The sequence below is a fragment of the Gekko japonicus genome, unplaced genomic scaffold (genome assembly GCF_001447785.1).
Source record: "Gekko japonicus isolate JY-2015 unplaced genomic scaffold, Gekko_japonicus_V1.1 scaffold64, whole genome shotgun sequence".
NCBI lineage: Eukaryota > Metazoa > Chordata > Lepidosauria > Squamata > Gekkonidae > Gekko > Gekko japonicus.
This window is the reverse complement of record NW_015170277.1, coordinates 88,360-103,776: the sequence shown is the minus strand read 5'-3', so window position 1 is coordinate 103,776 and position 15,417 is coordinate 88,360. Positions and strand designations below refer to the sequence as shown.

General features: G+C 44.3%; 1 protein-coding gene across 1 annotated transcript in view; it reads left to right on the top strand.

Annotated features, from left to right (window-relative positions):
• Positions 1–15,417, top strand: part of KNTC1 (kinetochore associated 1) — a 72,678-nt gene that overhangs the window by 34,347 nt on the left and 22,914 nt on the right. The window contains exons 32-44 of the mRNA XM_015417642.1: positions 527–596; positions 688–755; positions 1,239–1,504; positions 2,542–2,714; positions 3,190–3,287; positions 3,732–3,873; positions 7,340–7,503; positions 8,706–8,810; positions 9,223–9,351; positions 10,705–10,821; positions 13,008–13,117; positions 13,316–13,523; positions 14,987–15,076. Of these exons, the coding sequence (XP_015273128.1) occupies positions 527–596; positions 688–755; positions 1,239–1,504; positions 2,542–2,714; positions 3,190–3,287; positions 3,732–3,873; positions 7,340–7,503; positions 8,706–8,810; positions 9,223–9,351; positions 10,705–10,821; positions 13,008–13,117; positions 13,316–13,523; positions 14,987–15,076 (1,740 nt within the window). The remainder of the gene's footprint in view (positions 1–526; positions 597–687; positions 756–1,238; positions 1,505–2,541; positions 2,715–3,189; positions 3,288–3,731; positions 3,874–7,339; positions 7,504–8,705; positions 8,811–9,222; positions 9,352–10,704; positions 10,822–13,007; positions 13,118–13,315; positions 13,524–14,986; positions 15,077–15,417) is intronic.

The following is a 15,417-nucleotide window of genomic DNA, read 5'->3' as shown; positions in this document are numbered from 1 at the left end:
AACTCCGTTCCTGTGCGTTCCTGCCCAAAAATGGCCCTGCAAGCAGCCCACAAGCAAAATGACACGTCCCCAGCATGGTGTAGCGGTTAAAGTGTGGAACTAGGATCTGGGAAACCCGGGTCTGGATCAAGGCTCCCTCTAAGCCGTGGAGTCTTATGAGCAAAAATTCTACTTTGTGAGCCACTGGCATTCAAGTCGTGAGCGACGGATTGGGCGGCGGCATCGATTAGTTTGCTCCGGAGCCGTCCTTCCTGAGCTTAAGACAAAAGTGTGTGAGCTGGAGGCTATAAAAAAAACTGTGAGCTAGCTCACACTAACTCAGCTTAGAGGGAACACTGGTCTGGGTCCCCACTTGTGCCACGGAAGCTCGCTGGGTGACCTTGGACCAGTCACACACTCAGCCTAGCCTACCTTACAGGGTGGTTGTGAGGACAGAACAGGGCAACAAAGTTTGCCTTTTTAACACTTCAGCCTCGCGAGTACCAGCTTCATGTATTCTTTTTCACCCTTCGTCCCTGCTCCACAGCCAAAAATGCAGCTGTCCGTGAAAAAGATGGTTGTGAACATCCTCAAGTTCTTACTGAACATTCAGAAAGGTAATCTTGCTTTATCTCTCTTTATAGCTATTTATATTTGTGACCCACAGTTCAAGGGCCTAATCCCCCTGCACTTCTCCTTTTCCTACAGAAAATCTTGTGAAAAAAGCAGAATATGAAACAGATTTAGAAGTGTTTAAAACTCTTGTTACCTTGCAGGTAAGAGGATTCAATGGCCACAGAATAGTATGGAGAAGTTAATTTGTGCAGTCTGTTAAAGTGAATGTAATAATTACAAATTAAATGTAATTTTGGGTGTATGCTCATATAAATGCCCTTGTGTGCCAGTAAAAACAAACAGCTTCTTTATTACTCTCAGTGGGTCTGTGCTTTGCATGTAGAAGATCCCAGGTTCATTTCCACCATCTCCAATTATAAAGGATCTGCAGTCAAAAGGCACACGGGGGGGGGGGGATCCCTGTTTGAGACCACAGAGAGCTATTCCCTGTCAGAGTAGACAAAACTGGATTTTGCTGGGTTAGTATCCTGCGTCCCAGGAAAAGCATCTTGTATCCCAAATGTGGCATGTGTTGTTTCAGCACTTGTAATTGTTAAGAAATTCACCATGTCTGGGGAAGATGGAGATGGAGCAGCAGGGTTGCATTTGTTCTTTATTTTCCCCTTTTCTTCCCTCTTGCTCAGGAGAGTTTTGATATCACAATTTCAGCCAAGGATTATGAGAATCCAATACTAAGATCTCAGCTGCTTGAAGACCATATTAAAGCTTATGGGAAAACACAAGAAGATGATGCCTGTTCGAAGGACAGCCACGCAAAGAAACCGCTGTCAGAGTTCAGACTTTACAGACTGGCTTCACTTCTTCAACAGGATGAGTTGAAATTGGGGTCAGAGCTGGTGCTGAAAGCGTTGGATGCCAGACAAGTTGAAGAGGCACTCAAGATATGCAGGTTGCTCATTCCTTTTCAATATTGTCTTGTGTTCTCAGCTCAAAAGCTTGTGAAATTCAAAACAAACACTAGCAAAATGGGATAATAAACAGCATTGTAAAGTTGATGACCAAACCACGGCACAAAATCACTGTTTCAAAGAGCCAGCTCTCCTCACTGAGACTGAAGGCAGATTACGAACTACAGAAGCACTTCAGTCAGTGTAAAACATCCAATAAACAATGCAATGGGATTAGGATTAGAGTGAGCAAGACAGTCACCTTTCTGAAACATGACATGGCATAAGACAGAAAGGGGATTACAAAAGTTGAAGAAGATACATTAAAAAGCAAGGCGATGCACGCAGTCTTTAGACTATTGCACTGTTTGTTGTAATACACTACAATCCTGTTCCCCTACAAAAGTGGCGTCCTGAGCCGTTATGCTACAGTTCTCATTTCTTTATAAAAGCACCCCCCTGAATGTTTCTGTTTTGCACATTCTTCACAATGACAGATGTGTGGGGGCCTTCCTGAACTCCTTGGGCAAGGCCGTTTCAGAACATAGGAGCCCCCACAGAGAACGCAGGTGCCTCAAGTGAACAAAGCTTTGTTAATCATAGACACGGATCTTAAACAGCCCCCAACTAATGTTTGATATCAACTACAAATATCAGGAGGGGGGAAAGGTTCCTGCTAGTTACCTAAATTTTAAACCTATTTGGCACTTCTGGGTTGCTGGAAGGAAAGTGGCAAAGGTGGGACTGCATTAACAGAGCAAAAGCTATCCAGGCACTCATTCACTTCTGAAAATGGGGGTACCTAGATTGCAGTCTCTGAAGATGACTGAGCAGATTGATAACGGGAGCAGGCAGTCCTTGAGGCTTCCTGGTCCCAGATGGGTTGGGGCTTTCCAGGGAGTGATTTATTTGTTTTGCATAACATTATTGTTCAGTGTACTGTCTGGAACTTTGTGTGCCTTGTTGAATTATTTTGTTGTCTATAGGTACTTCTGTTTCTCAAGTTAACCCTTTCCTCTACTCCTCCCCCGTCCTCCAGGGATTTTTATGAACGTCACCGCAACGAACAAGCAGGAGAGTTGCTGTTTTTAGCAAGTCAAAAGCTCTGTCATACGTTTGATCTCAATAGCATGACAGTCACATATGAAGGATTAAGTCTTCCAGAGGTGGTCCACAGCACGGCGTGCCAGGCAGCTACAATCTGCGGCAGCGGTAAATGCTTGCCATACTTTCAAGTGTTGCCTTCTGGGAAAATATGGTCTCCAGGATGTAAGATGCAAAACATTAAATGTGGAAGAATCTGACTTTTAAGGATTAGTTTTACTACTTTATGTATTGCTGTACATGTTTTCCCTGGCTTGGAGAACCAGCAGAAGGGTGGTACCTACCTGTGCATTCCGGAAACTTCTGTGCCTGCAGAATGTGCATTTTCCAATGCTGACTTTCCTGTTAATTGTCCTTCCACAAAACTGACAGCAGAGCATGTTAACAAACTGTTAATATGGAAGAATATTTTAAATACGTGAGAATATTGCAGGCTTGTTAATGCTTAAATCAAAGCTTTCTGGGGTAGTTTAAATTGCTTTAAAACTTTTGTTTATTCATTTCATGCAAAAAGTGTTGTTTTTTAAAAGCCGTGTGTTTTATTCCAGAGAACGTAAACCTTCACTTTAGTTTTTCCTCACAGATCTCTTATTAGATGCAGTAGAGCTTTGCAGATATACGAGGTCTGCCTGTGAAATTTATGACAAGTGCCAAATGGAAGACACTGGAGTTATATCAAAGGTGATGTGGGACCACATATATTAGCTGTTCATACTGATGCCTTCTGGTTCAAGCTAGGGCACAAAGGGAATCTGTGCTAAGGGGAAAGAGATGAAGTGTGAGATGTGTAAATGTGCTCTGAATGGGCTCCTCTTCTTTCGTTTGTTTGCTTTCATTCTTAACTCAAATAAGGACAGGGCTTGGATTGCATAAGGGCCTGTTGTTGTTGTATACCTCGTTTATACCCCACCTTTCTCCTCAAAGGAGACCGAAAGTTGCTTCTCTTCCATTCCAAAAGACTTCAGCACCAATGGGCTGTCTTCTGTCTTTTGTGTAAGGGAACAGAAGCAGGCATACCGAGCTAAGGGCCTAGCAAGGAGCTTTCCCTGTCCTGCCTGTTGAGCTAGTTCTGCTCTGCCTTTTGTGCAGTCTTGAAAATCCTAGCAATTTTTTTCCTTTGTGTAGACATCACTTTCTGGAGCTGAGAAAGACCCATACACGGAGTGGGCTTTTGATTATTTTTTCACTGAAGATGGAGCAATCCTGGACCCACCTGCTGTACTTCCTGTTGCATATGAAATTGCTTCGAGAATGCTGCCTCTCGCCGGTAACCTGTCTAAGCTAGTTTTGAGCCTCGTTATCCCTTCCCCCCTTTTAAAGCAAATCCAGATTAGATGCTAATAACATTTTTTTTTCTTCCATTGTTTTGGGGGAGCAGACGTTTTCATCATATGTTGTTGCCTGTCTTGCAGAACGGAAGAGAGATCCTCTCGATTGTACCAGTTTGGCACATAGCTCATTGATACCAGGTATCTGCACAAGCAAATGGCTATGAGATTGGCATAAAAATACACCTTTAAGGACAGGGCGATAATATTGCATAAAAAGTTGCTCAGAGGAGAAAAAAGCAAAAGTGTTCTCTTCAGGTCCAAATGCAGATATGCCCTGGGATCCAGAGAGTTAGGTATACTGAAGAGTTTGAGCTTTGCAGATTTTTATCTCATCTATTGTTGCTCCTCCCACTTTTCCAGTTCTTTGGAGCCTTGACTCCGAGTGAACGGCGGGGTATAAATCCAGTCTTCTTCTTCTAGTGTGAGTTTTCGCTCCTTAAGGATTTCTGAGAACAGAGCCCCAGCCCTTGGTTAGAATCATAGAGTTGGAAGGGATCTCCAGGGTCATCTAGTCCAACCCCTGCACAATGCAGGGAATTCACAAATACCTCCCCCTCCACACCCGCAGTGACTGCTGTTCCATGCCCAGAAGATGACAAAAAACCTCCAGGATCCCCAGCCAAACTGACCTGGAGAAAAATTGCTTCCTGACCCCAACGTGGCGATCAGCATTCCCTGTGCGTGTAAGAAAGGGCAACAAGAACTAAGCACTGAGGCAACCCTTCCTGCCCTCCCTCTCATGATCTGCCTAAGTTTACAGAATCCACATTGCAGCCTCTGTTTGAAAACCTCCAAAGAAGGAGAGCCCACCACGTCCCAAGGAAGCCTGTTGCACTGAGGACCCGCTCTAACTGTCAGAAAGTTCTTCCTAATGTTTAGGCAAAATCTCTTCTGATTTAATTTCAACCCGTTAGTTCTGGTCTGACCTCCTGGGTCAACAGAAAACGACTCTGTATCATCCTCTTGAAGATGGTTATCATATCACCTCTCAGTTGTCTCCTCTCCAGGCTACACATACCCAGCTCCTTCAACCTTTCCTCATAGGACTTGGTCTCCAGACCCCTCACCATCTTCATTGCTCTCCTCTGGACATGTTCCAGCTTGTCTATATCCTTCTTAAATTGTGGTGCCCAAAACTGAATACTCTAGGTGAGGTCTAACCAGAGCAGAGTAAAGTGGTACCATCACTTCGCGTGATCTGAATACTCTATTTCTGTTGATACAGCCCAAAATCACATTTGCCTTTTTAGCTACCGCATCACACTATTGACTCATGTTCAGTGTATGGTCTACTAAGACCTTAAGATCCCTTTTGCATATACTACTGCCAAGACAAGTCTCCCCCAACCTATAATTATGCATTTGATTTTTCCTACCTAAATGCAGAACTTTACATTTATCCCCATTGAAATTCATTTTATTTGTTTTAGCCCAGTTTTGCAGCCTGTCAAGATCATCCTGTATCGTGATTCTGTCTTCTACTGTATTTGTTTCCCCTCCCAATTTAGTATCATCTGCAAATTTAATTGAACAAAACAGGTCCCGGGACACATCCTCAAAACACTCCAGTTGTCACTGCTCTCCAAGAAGATGAGGAACCATTCACAAACACTCTTTGGGTGCAGTCTGTCAACCAGTTACAGATCCACCTAACAGTCATAGGATCCAAACCACATTTTTCCAATTTGTCAACAAGAATATTATGTGGAACCTTATCAAAAGCCTTACTGAAATCAAGATAAACTATGTCTACAGCATTCCCCTGATCCAGCAAGGTAGTAACTTCCTCAGAAAAAGAGATAAGGTTAATCTGACATAACTTGTTCTTGAGAAACCAATGCTGGCTCTTAGTAATTACAGCTGTCCTTTTAAATGCTCAAGGACTGTCTGATTATTTTTTTCTAAAACTTTCCCAGGTATTAGACGTCAAACTGATGGGTTGGTAGTTACCCGGATCCTCCTTTTTCCCCTTCTTGAAGATGGGGACAACAAATGCCCGCCTCCAATCTTGCACTTCACCTGTTCTCCAAGAGTTCTAAAATTCAGAGGTTGCTGTCCTCTGGGCACCCTGACTTTCTTGGGTACCTCATCACTGCTGGATAAGTCCTTACCTTCTAGTTTGTCTCCCCCCCCCCCCAGCAAAAAAAGACAGGTTGATGGTTTTCCCAGTGTTCCCTTATACCAGGGTCCCCTCATGCAAATCTCCTGTTTCCAAGGGTATTGACTTTCCTGTGGCCCATGTACCTGTCAAATCTGTCAGTCCTTTGCAGGTTGTGATATCTCCCTCCCATCTCTAGGCTCTGGTTGCTCCCTCGGAGAACAGTTTACGCTGCCTCCAGCCCAGAGCCTCTTTGTCCTTCTCAAAATGGCCTCAGTAGCCTGCAGTGGCTGTGATGTCACTTCTGGTTTCCTCTAGTAAGACAGATAAAGGGGGATTGCAGTATAATACCGATGTAAACAAGACAAATCACTGCAAACTGTGCATTACCAAATTTCTATTAATGCAAACTGTAACATATTCCACCATATATTCATATATGTTTTACAGACAACACAAGTCAAGCTTCAGGTGGTGAAGATGGATGGAATTGGACGAACTCCCCCGGAGTTGAGACTCGTTTCGAGGCGTCTTTTTCCTACATACAACCTCAGCTGTGCATTCACATGGTCATAAATCTTCCAAATTGGAATTTCCTTGATTCCTATACGTTTTGATGTCATTCACAAAACATTCTTAACAACAATATTCAAGACGGGCTGATCAACCTTTTTGTTGATTGTTGTTAAGAATGTTTTGTGAATGACATCAAAACGTATAGGAATCAAGGAAATTCCAATTTGGAAGATTTATGACCATGTGAATGCACAGCTGAGGTTGTATGTAGGAAAAAGATGCCTCGAAACAAGTCTCAACTCCGGGGGAGTTCGTCCAATTCCATCCATCTTCACCACCTGAAGCTTGACTTGTGTTGTCTGTAAAACATATATGAATATATGGTGGAATATGTTACAGTTTGCATTAATAGAAATTTGGTAATGCACAGTTTGCAGTGATTTGTCTTGTTTACTTCTGGTTTCCTCAGCTGGCTGTGACATTATTTCCTGCTTTTAGAAAGAGGTCGATCTGCACTCTGCCACTTAGGGCTTCCTGGTCACCTTGCGTTCGTGTGTATCAACCAGGGTTGGCCAACGCCGTCTATTCTGTAGTATTTTGTGGGGCACTTCTGTGTCCCATCGAGAGCCACTGAGAAAAAAGAGCATATTTGTTACTGTCTAGTTCCGATGGGTTTCCAGCAGCATAGTTCACTGCCAGTCAAGCATGCCTTACAAACCTTTTAACGTCCTCTATAATATGAACCTTCAATTCTGTAATTGGGGGTATGTGTGGGATTTTTTTCCTAGGGAAAAACCTCTGCTTGCCCCTTGGCACCCCGATGTCTGTCCTGCTCGACAACCTGCAAGAATGTAGTCAACATGAACTGAGCTTGAGGCTGATTAATACCTCTTTGGGGTCTGTCGTTCAGCACATAGCAGGGAACATTGTGGATATCGACCTGGCTGAAAAGGTATGCATCATGGGGTGAGACTACTTGGGTCATGCTCGTTTTAGTCGTACCTGATGTTGACTGTCTTTTGGTGTACCGGAAATGATGTATATGGAACCCGCATGCCTAAAATTTGCAGTTCTGCAGGCCAAGAACAAAATTAAATTTGGATATGTTTGCACATAGAGTGGGGAAAAGATAGGCATAGGTAGAAAGGTGGGTAGATGTTGTGTACATCTGTCTCAAGTGCAATAATTCTGTTGGGCAGTAACCATTTCTTACTCATACTACTAATTAGCCAGTGACAGTTGGCAGAGGAGAACTTGGGATGCGCGCCTTGATCCAGACCTGTGCAACGTTTTAAAGGGCAGGCGGTGGGGTGGGGGGGAGGTCCAGTTGTGTTAGGCCTCCTGGCATTATTCTTCTGGAGCTGCTTCCTCTGGAGCTATTATCATCTTCAAGAAAGTCACCACAATGAGTTCCCTGAAAATGCGCTGCTTTTCCGTTTTCTGTAATATAATGGTTTACGCTCATGTCAGTGGATCACTGCCTAAAATATGGAAACATAACAGCAGTACTGATTCTGGACACTTGTGAAGGGTTACGGAGAGTGGAAACAAAAACCAAGTAAAATGCTTTTGGAGCAAGGAGATGTCTAGTTGTGATTTCCACTTATTGCAGTTCTTACATATAGTCTTTCTATGAGGCTATGCCAGCATTGTAATGCTAAAGGATTCTGTGTTTAAAACTGTGACAAGTTGGCCTGTCTGCAGATGGTATTATATGATTGAATCATCGTGAAATCCTTATAGAGAAGGCTGAACACAAGAATTTTCATAAAGACTTTAATATAGTCCCAGAGATATAGAACACTCCAAATGTGCGTGTATATATATATATACATATATATATATATCTGAAGAAGAAGATGATATTCGAAACAAAGTGCATACCCGGGATCGTCGTTATTGCATAATTTCCTTCAGATTGTACATTGTCTATTGCTTGCCAGTGATTGTATATCACATTGATTGCATCGTATTGCCATACTTTTTGGATTTTGCTTTACAATATATATATTTGAATTTTCTTAGAATCACTGATGACAATATTGTTTAGCGTCTTATGCCACAGCTTTTTTGTTCTCGTTTATGTTACTGCTGGGAAGTCTCTTTTCCTGTTTATCTAGTTGTGATTCCAGCGTGGTGTTCTCTGTCCATCAGCTGCATAACCAGGAAACAGTACGAGATGCCATAGGATCTCTCACCACAGTGACGCATTATTCGGAGTCAAAGATTAAAGATAATGTGATGGCCCTCCTGCACAAGGTGAGCAGGTCGCAGTGCCGCAGAAGACAGGATGGGAGGGCAAGCCCTTGTGTAGGGCGCTGGATCCCGTTCCCTCTAACTCTGGCACAGCCGCAGCACCCGTTTATTTCAGCGGGGCTTCTGCGAAAGAATTTCTTGGGTAATCATTCCCTTCTATCCCGAGGTGCCACACCATTTCCAACAAGCACCTTTAAAATGTTTAAAATGTTGAAATGCTTAAAATGTTGAAACGTTTTATTCTGTTTTTAGGATTATTTAAATTTGTGTGTGTGTTGTATTCTGTTGTAAGCTGCCCCGAGCCGGCCTTGGCTGGGAGGGCGGGGTATGTCTAAACAAATAAATAAAAATATTCTGCTAACATTTTTTTTAAGTGCAGAAAATTAAGTGTTTAATTGAAATCTGCACTTTGTAGGTTTTCCACAGTCGCCACGTAGACCGCAGTCTGGCAGGAGGCTACTGCTCCTTATTGCGCAAAGAATCGTTCTATGAATACCTCTGGGACACGATCAATAAAACTTGGCAAAATTACAGCAAGGTTCTGGTAAGTCTCAGCTTCTCTCTTCTAAGGGATCGAGTGTGTGTGTGTAAGACATACTGTGCTCACCTTTATTCACAAGTCAACCTGCGCACGAAGAGGTTGTACCCACGAATTCATTCGAGTCTTTTTATTAGTTGCTGGTTGAGAAATGGCAGTCAGGAAAAATTGCATTGCTGTCTCTTCTGCATAACCCCAACAAGGTCTTCATTTAAAAGTTAGACCTTCCAGATTGGACGTGGTGCAGTGGGATTCATGAAAGGACTCAAAGCTCAAATATTTGTCGGGGAAGTGGGAGGAAGCACAAAAGCCCGAGGATTTCCAAGCTTGTTGCTCTCACAGTGACAAACCATGGAATGTCATCATGTCCGAATCTATCCAGTGAGTGATGGGAAGACTGGGAAGGAAGAGGCATCTCCTCTTGGAAGGACTTAGAGGCTGTGCGTGATGGGAGGGATACACGTGGGACCTTGAAGACCCGACCAGTTCATTGTAGCAGATAGGTTTGTCTCCGTACAGAGAAATAAATGGGTGGGCACTTGAGAAGCAGCGGCAGTGCTCAGGAACCGTATGGGGGAAATGCCTCAGCTCTTCCAGGCATTCTGTGAATCTTTAAAGGGCCACAAGACTCTGTTTTCTGTTCAGTTTTGGAGGGTGGCCCCTGATGGCCTGCAGTAGAACAGTTAGGTTTGAGTCCATTATCCCATTGGAGACCAACAAGATTTTCAGGGTATGAGCTTTCGAGAGCCAAAGGTACTTTCATTAGATACCTGATGAAGGGAGCTTTGCCCCTGTATAAATCGATGGTGCAACCTCATTCGGAGTACCGCGTACAGTTCTGGTCACCACACCTCAGGAAGGATATTATAGCATTGGGAAAAGTGCAGAAGAGGGCAACTAGGATGATAAAAGGGTTGGAACACTTTCCCTATGAAGAAACGTTAAAGTGCTGGGGGCTCTTTAGCTTGGAGAAATGAGGGCTTGAGGGGTGACATGATCGATAGAGCAGGTAGAGAAAGAAGTACTTTTCTCCCTTTCTCACAGTACAAGAACTCTGTCAGCACTCAGTGAAATTGCTGAGCAGTCGGGTTAGAACAGATAAAAGGAAGTACTTCTTCACCCAAAGAGTGATTAACACGTGGAATTCACTGCCACAGGAGGTGGTGGCACCTACAAGCATGGACGGCTTCAAGAGGGAATTAGATATACACCAGGAATCTTGTTCTCTAAGGTGCAACACAACTCGAATCCAGCTGTTTTGTGTTTGAAACAGCTGGACACTGCTACCGTACTGGAATATGCCTACTACAACTCTGCATGTGCTTTTTACCCATGACTGGTTTTTTTGCTCTTTAACAGTCAGTTGCCTTTGTTGGAGCACAACTTGCCAGTTGGTATGATGATGTGGAAGAAAAGCAGAGATTTGAAGAATTAATGAATGATGCTGAATGGGGCAAAGAACTTGGAAAACTTAGAGTGAGTTTTTTAAAAAATTGAATTGAGGATAGATGACAGAAATGTAAACATAACTATGCAGAATAATGATTTGCATATGGTATTTCTGGGCAGATGTTTTTTTTAAGTTAGTACTTTGTAGAGTTCTGTTCTGTAAGACTCTATGGGTGCGATCAGACGGTGTGCTGGGAGCAGTTTAAATTGCTCCGGCCCTGATGCGGTCTTTTTTAACCTGGAGAATCGCGATCACACTCACCTCCTTGCTCTGGATCGCTGTGCAGCCCCATTGCTCCCCGCCATCCACACGTGGGAGTGTGCGTCGGTGTTGTTTTTCTCTCTCTCTCAGTTTGGGCATGTGCACAGGCAGCCATCTGTAGAACTAAAATTTTCGTGATTTTCACTTCAACCTGACTGCTATAACACTTCCCTTTAAATTTTAAAGGAACATTTCCCTTTAAACTTTTACCCCGAAACTGGCCTCTGTGAGATCCCGAACTCGTCTAAATGCTAAAACTAGGCACCGTTTAAACATTGTTTTTAATAACGTGGTGGCGGCGGGCCTCCACCTATGCGCACACCGCAACGCTTTAAAAAAAATGGCGGGCGAAAAGCGGAAACCTCGGGCAGCTTTCGAGCGGGGAAGGGGTTTAAACCGGAAGTGGCTCGAGACCGCAGGAGCGATCAGATGTCAGAGAAGTGCAGCTGGAACTGGAGAATCAGGAAAACACCACTTGGGGACCTGGTATCAAAATACTCCGGGTTAAAACGGTTTTGAGCCGGAAAGCGACGGCTGGGGACGTGAGGCAGATGTTGACTGTGTGATCGTGCAGATAAAATCCGTTTCTGAGGCGAGCCGAAAGCGGACTAAATGGCCCGTCTGGCCGCACCCTATGAAACTTTGCTATTGGACTATTGTGCCACAGCATGCGGTAGACCAGAGTCTTCACATATTACTTGTGCCATTAGTTGATCATGCCAAGTTGCCAAACTCTTGTGGAGGCACTGATCTTATTCCACAGCATGTTTGCTATACAGCAATGCAGTTCAAGTCTGTGGAACTGTTCTAGTGCAAACAGTCACAGGCAGCAATAATTGCTTTTGACAGAACTTGAGTTTTTGGGATGGAGGGGGGGATACTTGCAACTTATCTCCAGAAAGCTGTCTCAAGTGTGGGTGGGTGGGGTGGGAGAGCAGAACACAACTTTTACCTCTTCTTGTTTTTGTTGGGTCCCATAAGATAGTGTAGAGCATGTAACATTGGTTCCTGTCTTGCGGCTCTCAAACATCTGATGTTTTGGTGTAGTGGTTAAGTGCGCGGACTCTAATCTGGGAGCCAGTTTGGTGTAGTGGTGAAGTGCACGGACTCTAATCTGGGAGAACCAGGTTTGATTCCCCACTCCTCCACTTGCACCTGCTGGATGACCTTGGGCAGGCCATAGTTCTGATAAGAGCTGTTCTTGAAAAGAAAGCAGTTTCTGTCAAGAGCTCTCTCAGCCCCACCTACCTCCCAGGGTGTCTGTTGTGGGGAGGGGAAGGGAAAGGAGTTTGTAAGCTGCTCTGAGACTCCTTTGGGTAGTGAAGGGCGGGGTAGAAATCCAATTTCTTTTTCTTCTTTATTCTGTGCGGCTTTTGGCCACCCCCGGTGTAGTGTATACAAGGAAAGCAGAAAGCATCACAGAGCAGGGTAGGCACCTCTCCTCTTGCTGCGGAGGATGAAATGAGTTCACTGTGTATCCCCCCCCCCCTTGCCCTGGATTGGTCTTGCCACCTGCTCAGACTGATGGAGACTCTAGAAAGGGTGGGACTTGCACTGAGACTCTGTTTTCCCCAGAACAACCATAGGACAAGCACTAGAATTTGGATTCACAAATTGGTTTATTGATTACTGACTTACAATGTTTTGATGGCCCCGTTCAAGAACAGTAGTCCCCGATTCCTTCTGCAGGCTCACACAGTATCCTAGTAGACAGATAAGAGAAAAGAGTGACTATTGCCATTCTGCTGAAATTGAATACTAGTTTTGAAACTTAGGACTGGTCGCTTGCATGCAGGTTACTTGTCCTGTCTTGGATGCTACTGGATGCTACTGGGAAGTGAGTTTCCCTCCACGTACCCACGTTCGTTCTCTCCCCCCCCCACACACAATGGTATCTTAACTAACATGGTGGAAAACACCTGTCCTAACTAGCCCTTTTGTTCGTCCGCAGATCTCTTTCCAGGATGTATTTAGAACACCATCAATAAGGAAGAAAGAGCTTCTGAGGACTTTGGTTCAGAATCCACATGTGAAAACAGATCTCATATTAAAATATTGCAGGTGAGGGGGAAACACACTGCCATTATGTTGGGTCAAAAAAAGAACGTTAAGGTTGTATTGAAATCCCTAACTAGCCTGTGGTCTAAAAGCAAAGCAAATAATCCCTCTCCTCCTCGAGCAATGTATTGCAACGCTGTTTTCTGAATGAGGATTTCTGTTTACTCCCTCACCGCCACCCCTCTCTCTGTTCTTCTAAAGGTCTTTCCAGTTGGACAGTGACACAGCCTTGCAGCTTTATATCGAAGCACTTCTCCAAAACGCCAGCGCAAGTCACGTTGAAGAGGAATCTATGGGGGATGCTGGGAAGCGACCGCCTGCCTCAGTCGTGGCTAGAGCCACAGAGATCATCCCCTTGTTGAGAAACACCAACAGCTTGGTTATAAGCCTTAATGCCATGTTGTACAAGGTAGAGCTAAGTAAAACATCACCATTGGTCAAGAGTCATCAGAATTCAAGTGTAGTTCATTTGGGTGGAAAGGTTGTGAACCTGCTTAAATACCGCCCATTGAGATAAACACTTTGCTTTGGCTGAGTCAAGCCCGTCTATTGAAGTTTCAGAGTGCTCACTCTGCTGAATGTGGTGCTATTAGAGATCAGAATTGACCATTTAAACATCAGGTTTTATACCCTGATGTGTAAGGCACATGAAGCGGCCTTATATACTGGATCAGACCCTTGGTCTCTTGAAGTCACTGTTGCCCTCTCAGACCAGCAGCACCTCTCCCGGGTCTCAGGCAGAGGTCTTTCACATCACGTACTGCCTGGTCCTTCTCTAACTGGAGATGCCGGGGATTGAACCTAGGACCTTCTGCATGCCAAGAAGATGCTCTACCACTGAGCCACAGCCCCTCCGCTGTGGCAGAGACCACATGCAGAACCACTTGCACTGGTCTAATCTACAGTGTCCCATAAGGCCCACTGTAGTAAGGTGCCCATTGAGCAAGTAATTTCTTTGATACTATGATAAGGGCATGGAGAAGCCAAAAACCAGTAGCCCCATTTTATATGACAGAGCCAGAAGTCACTTCTTGATTGGTGCCCAAAGCTTCTTTTAGTTGCACGTTAAATTAAATTATAAAAATCTATTAATAATAATAATAATAATAATGCTTTCGATTTATTAATCGCTTTCCCCACAAGTGTGCTCAAAGTGATTTACAGTTACTCTTTAGACAGGGGACTAACAATGTTTCATAGGGGCTAGGGAAGACAACATATAATTCATTTAATTGCACACGCTGTAACTGCACGGTGGAAACGTTCTGGCTTGGCTCAGTCATGTCCCTAACGGCTGCGTCGACCGGCTTGATGATGTTGGGGCTTCAGGACCCGTATGTCGTGTCGCCACACTGCCACCGCCTGGCCGGAGCATCCCGCTGCAGGGATTTTTCGTAGCCGAGTAGATCTTCTGCCTTCCGGATCCTGGACCAGGACGTCCCCAACCGACAGCTAACACCTTTCCAGGAGGGGAAGTTGGTGTGCCCACCCTCTCTAAGGAGTGGTTCCCATTTTATCTACTCACCGAGGCTTTCGAATCGCTGGGGGGACGATGAGCTGGGGACAACAGGCTGGCAGCTCACACCAGCGCGGGGCTCGAACTGACACAGTTCGGATGTTAAGACAGTGGGATATACCCACTGTGCCATGATATGGTTATCCATGGTTTACTCACTGTGCCATGATATGGTTATCCATGGTTAACACTTACCAGAGCCCATATAAACCGTGGTTTGAAGTTGGTTAGCAAACCCTTGTGAAGAGGGGGAGGCTGGAAGTTAAATGTTGTGTCTGAGCCGGGCCAGAGTTTCTCTTATGCAAGCTTTGTAATCAGAATGTGTTTCTTTTGTCTTGCTTCAATCTCTGTAATAGCTTGATCCGTATGACTACGAAACTATTGAAAGTCTTCTGATGATTATAGAGAAAGCTGGTGGGGAAATACCAAACGTCCCGCTGAATCAAGTAAGTGGATACTTGTGGCTTTACTTACCCAAAATATAATTTTGGTCTTTCAAATGGGCTCTGTCTTGGATTATTCTCATGGATGCTACACATACGCTGTGTCTTGGAGAGAGAACCTTCAAAAAATACCTAGGCATTTGAGGTATCGTCTTGTGAAGATCAGGTCCCTCTTGGAAAGAAAACATTTTTCTGAAAAGACTTGTGTACAAAGTATGTCGTTCACAAGCATTAATGAATTTCTGTTCAGCTCCCAAGCAAAACATAGCGTGAAGAAATCCTGGCTATGTTGTATTCTTTGAGAATGCTTATTTCCCCCCCCCCCCCTTGAAAGGCAAAGCCTC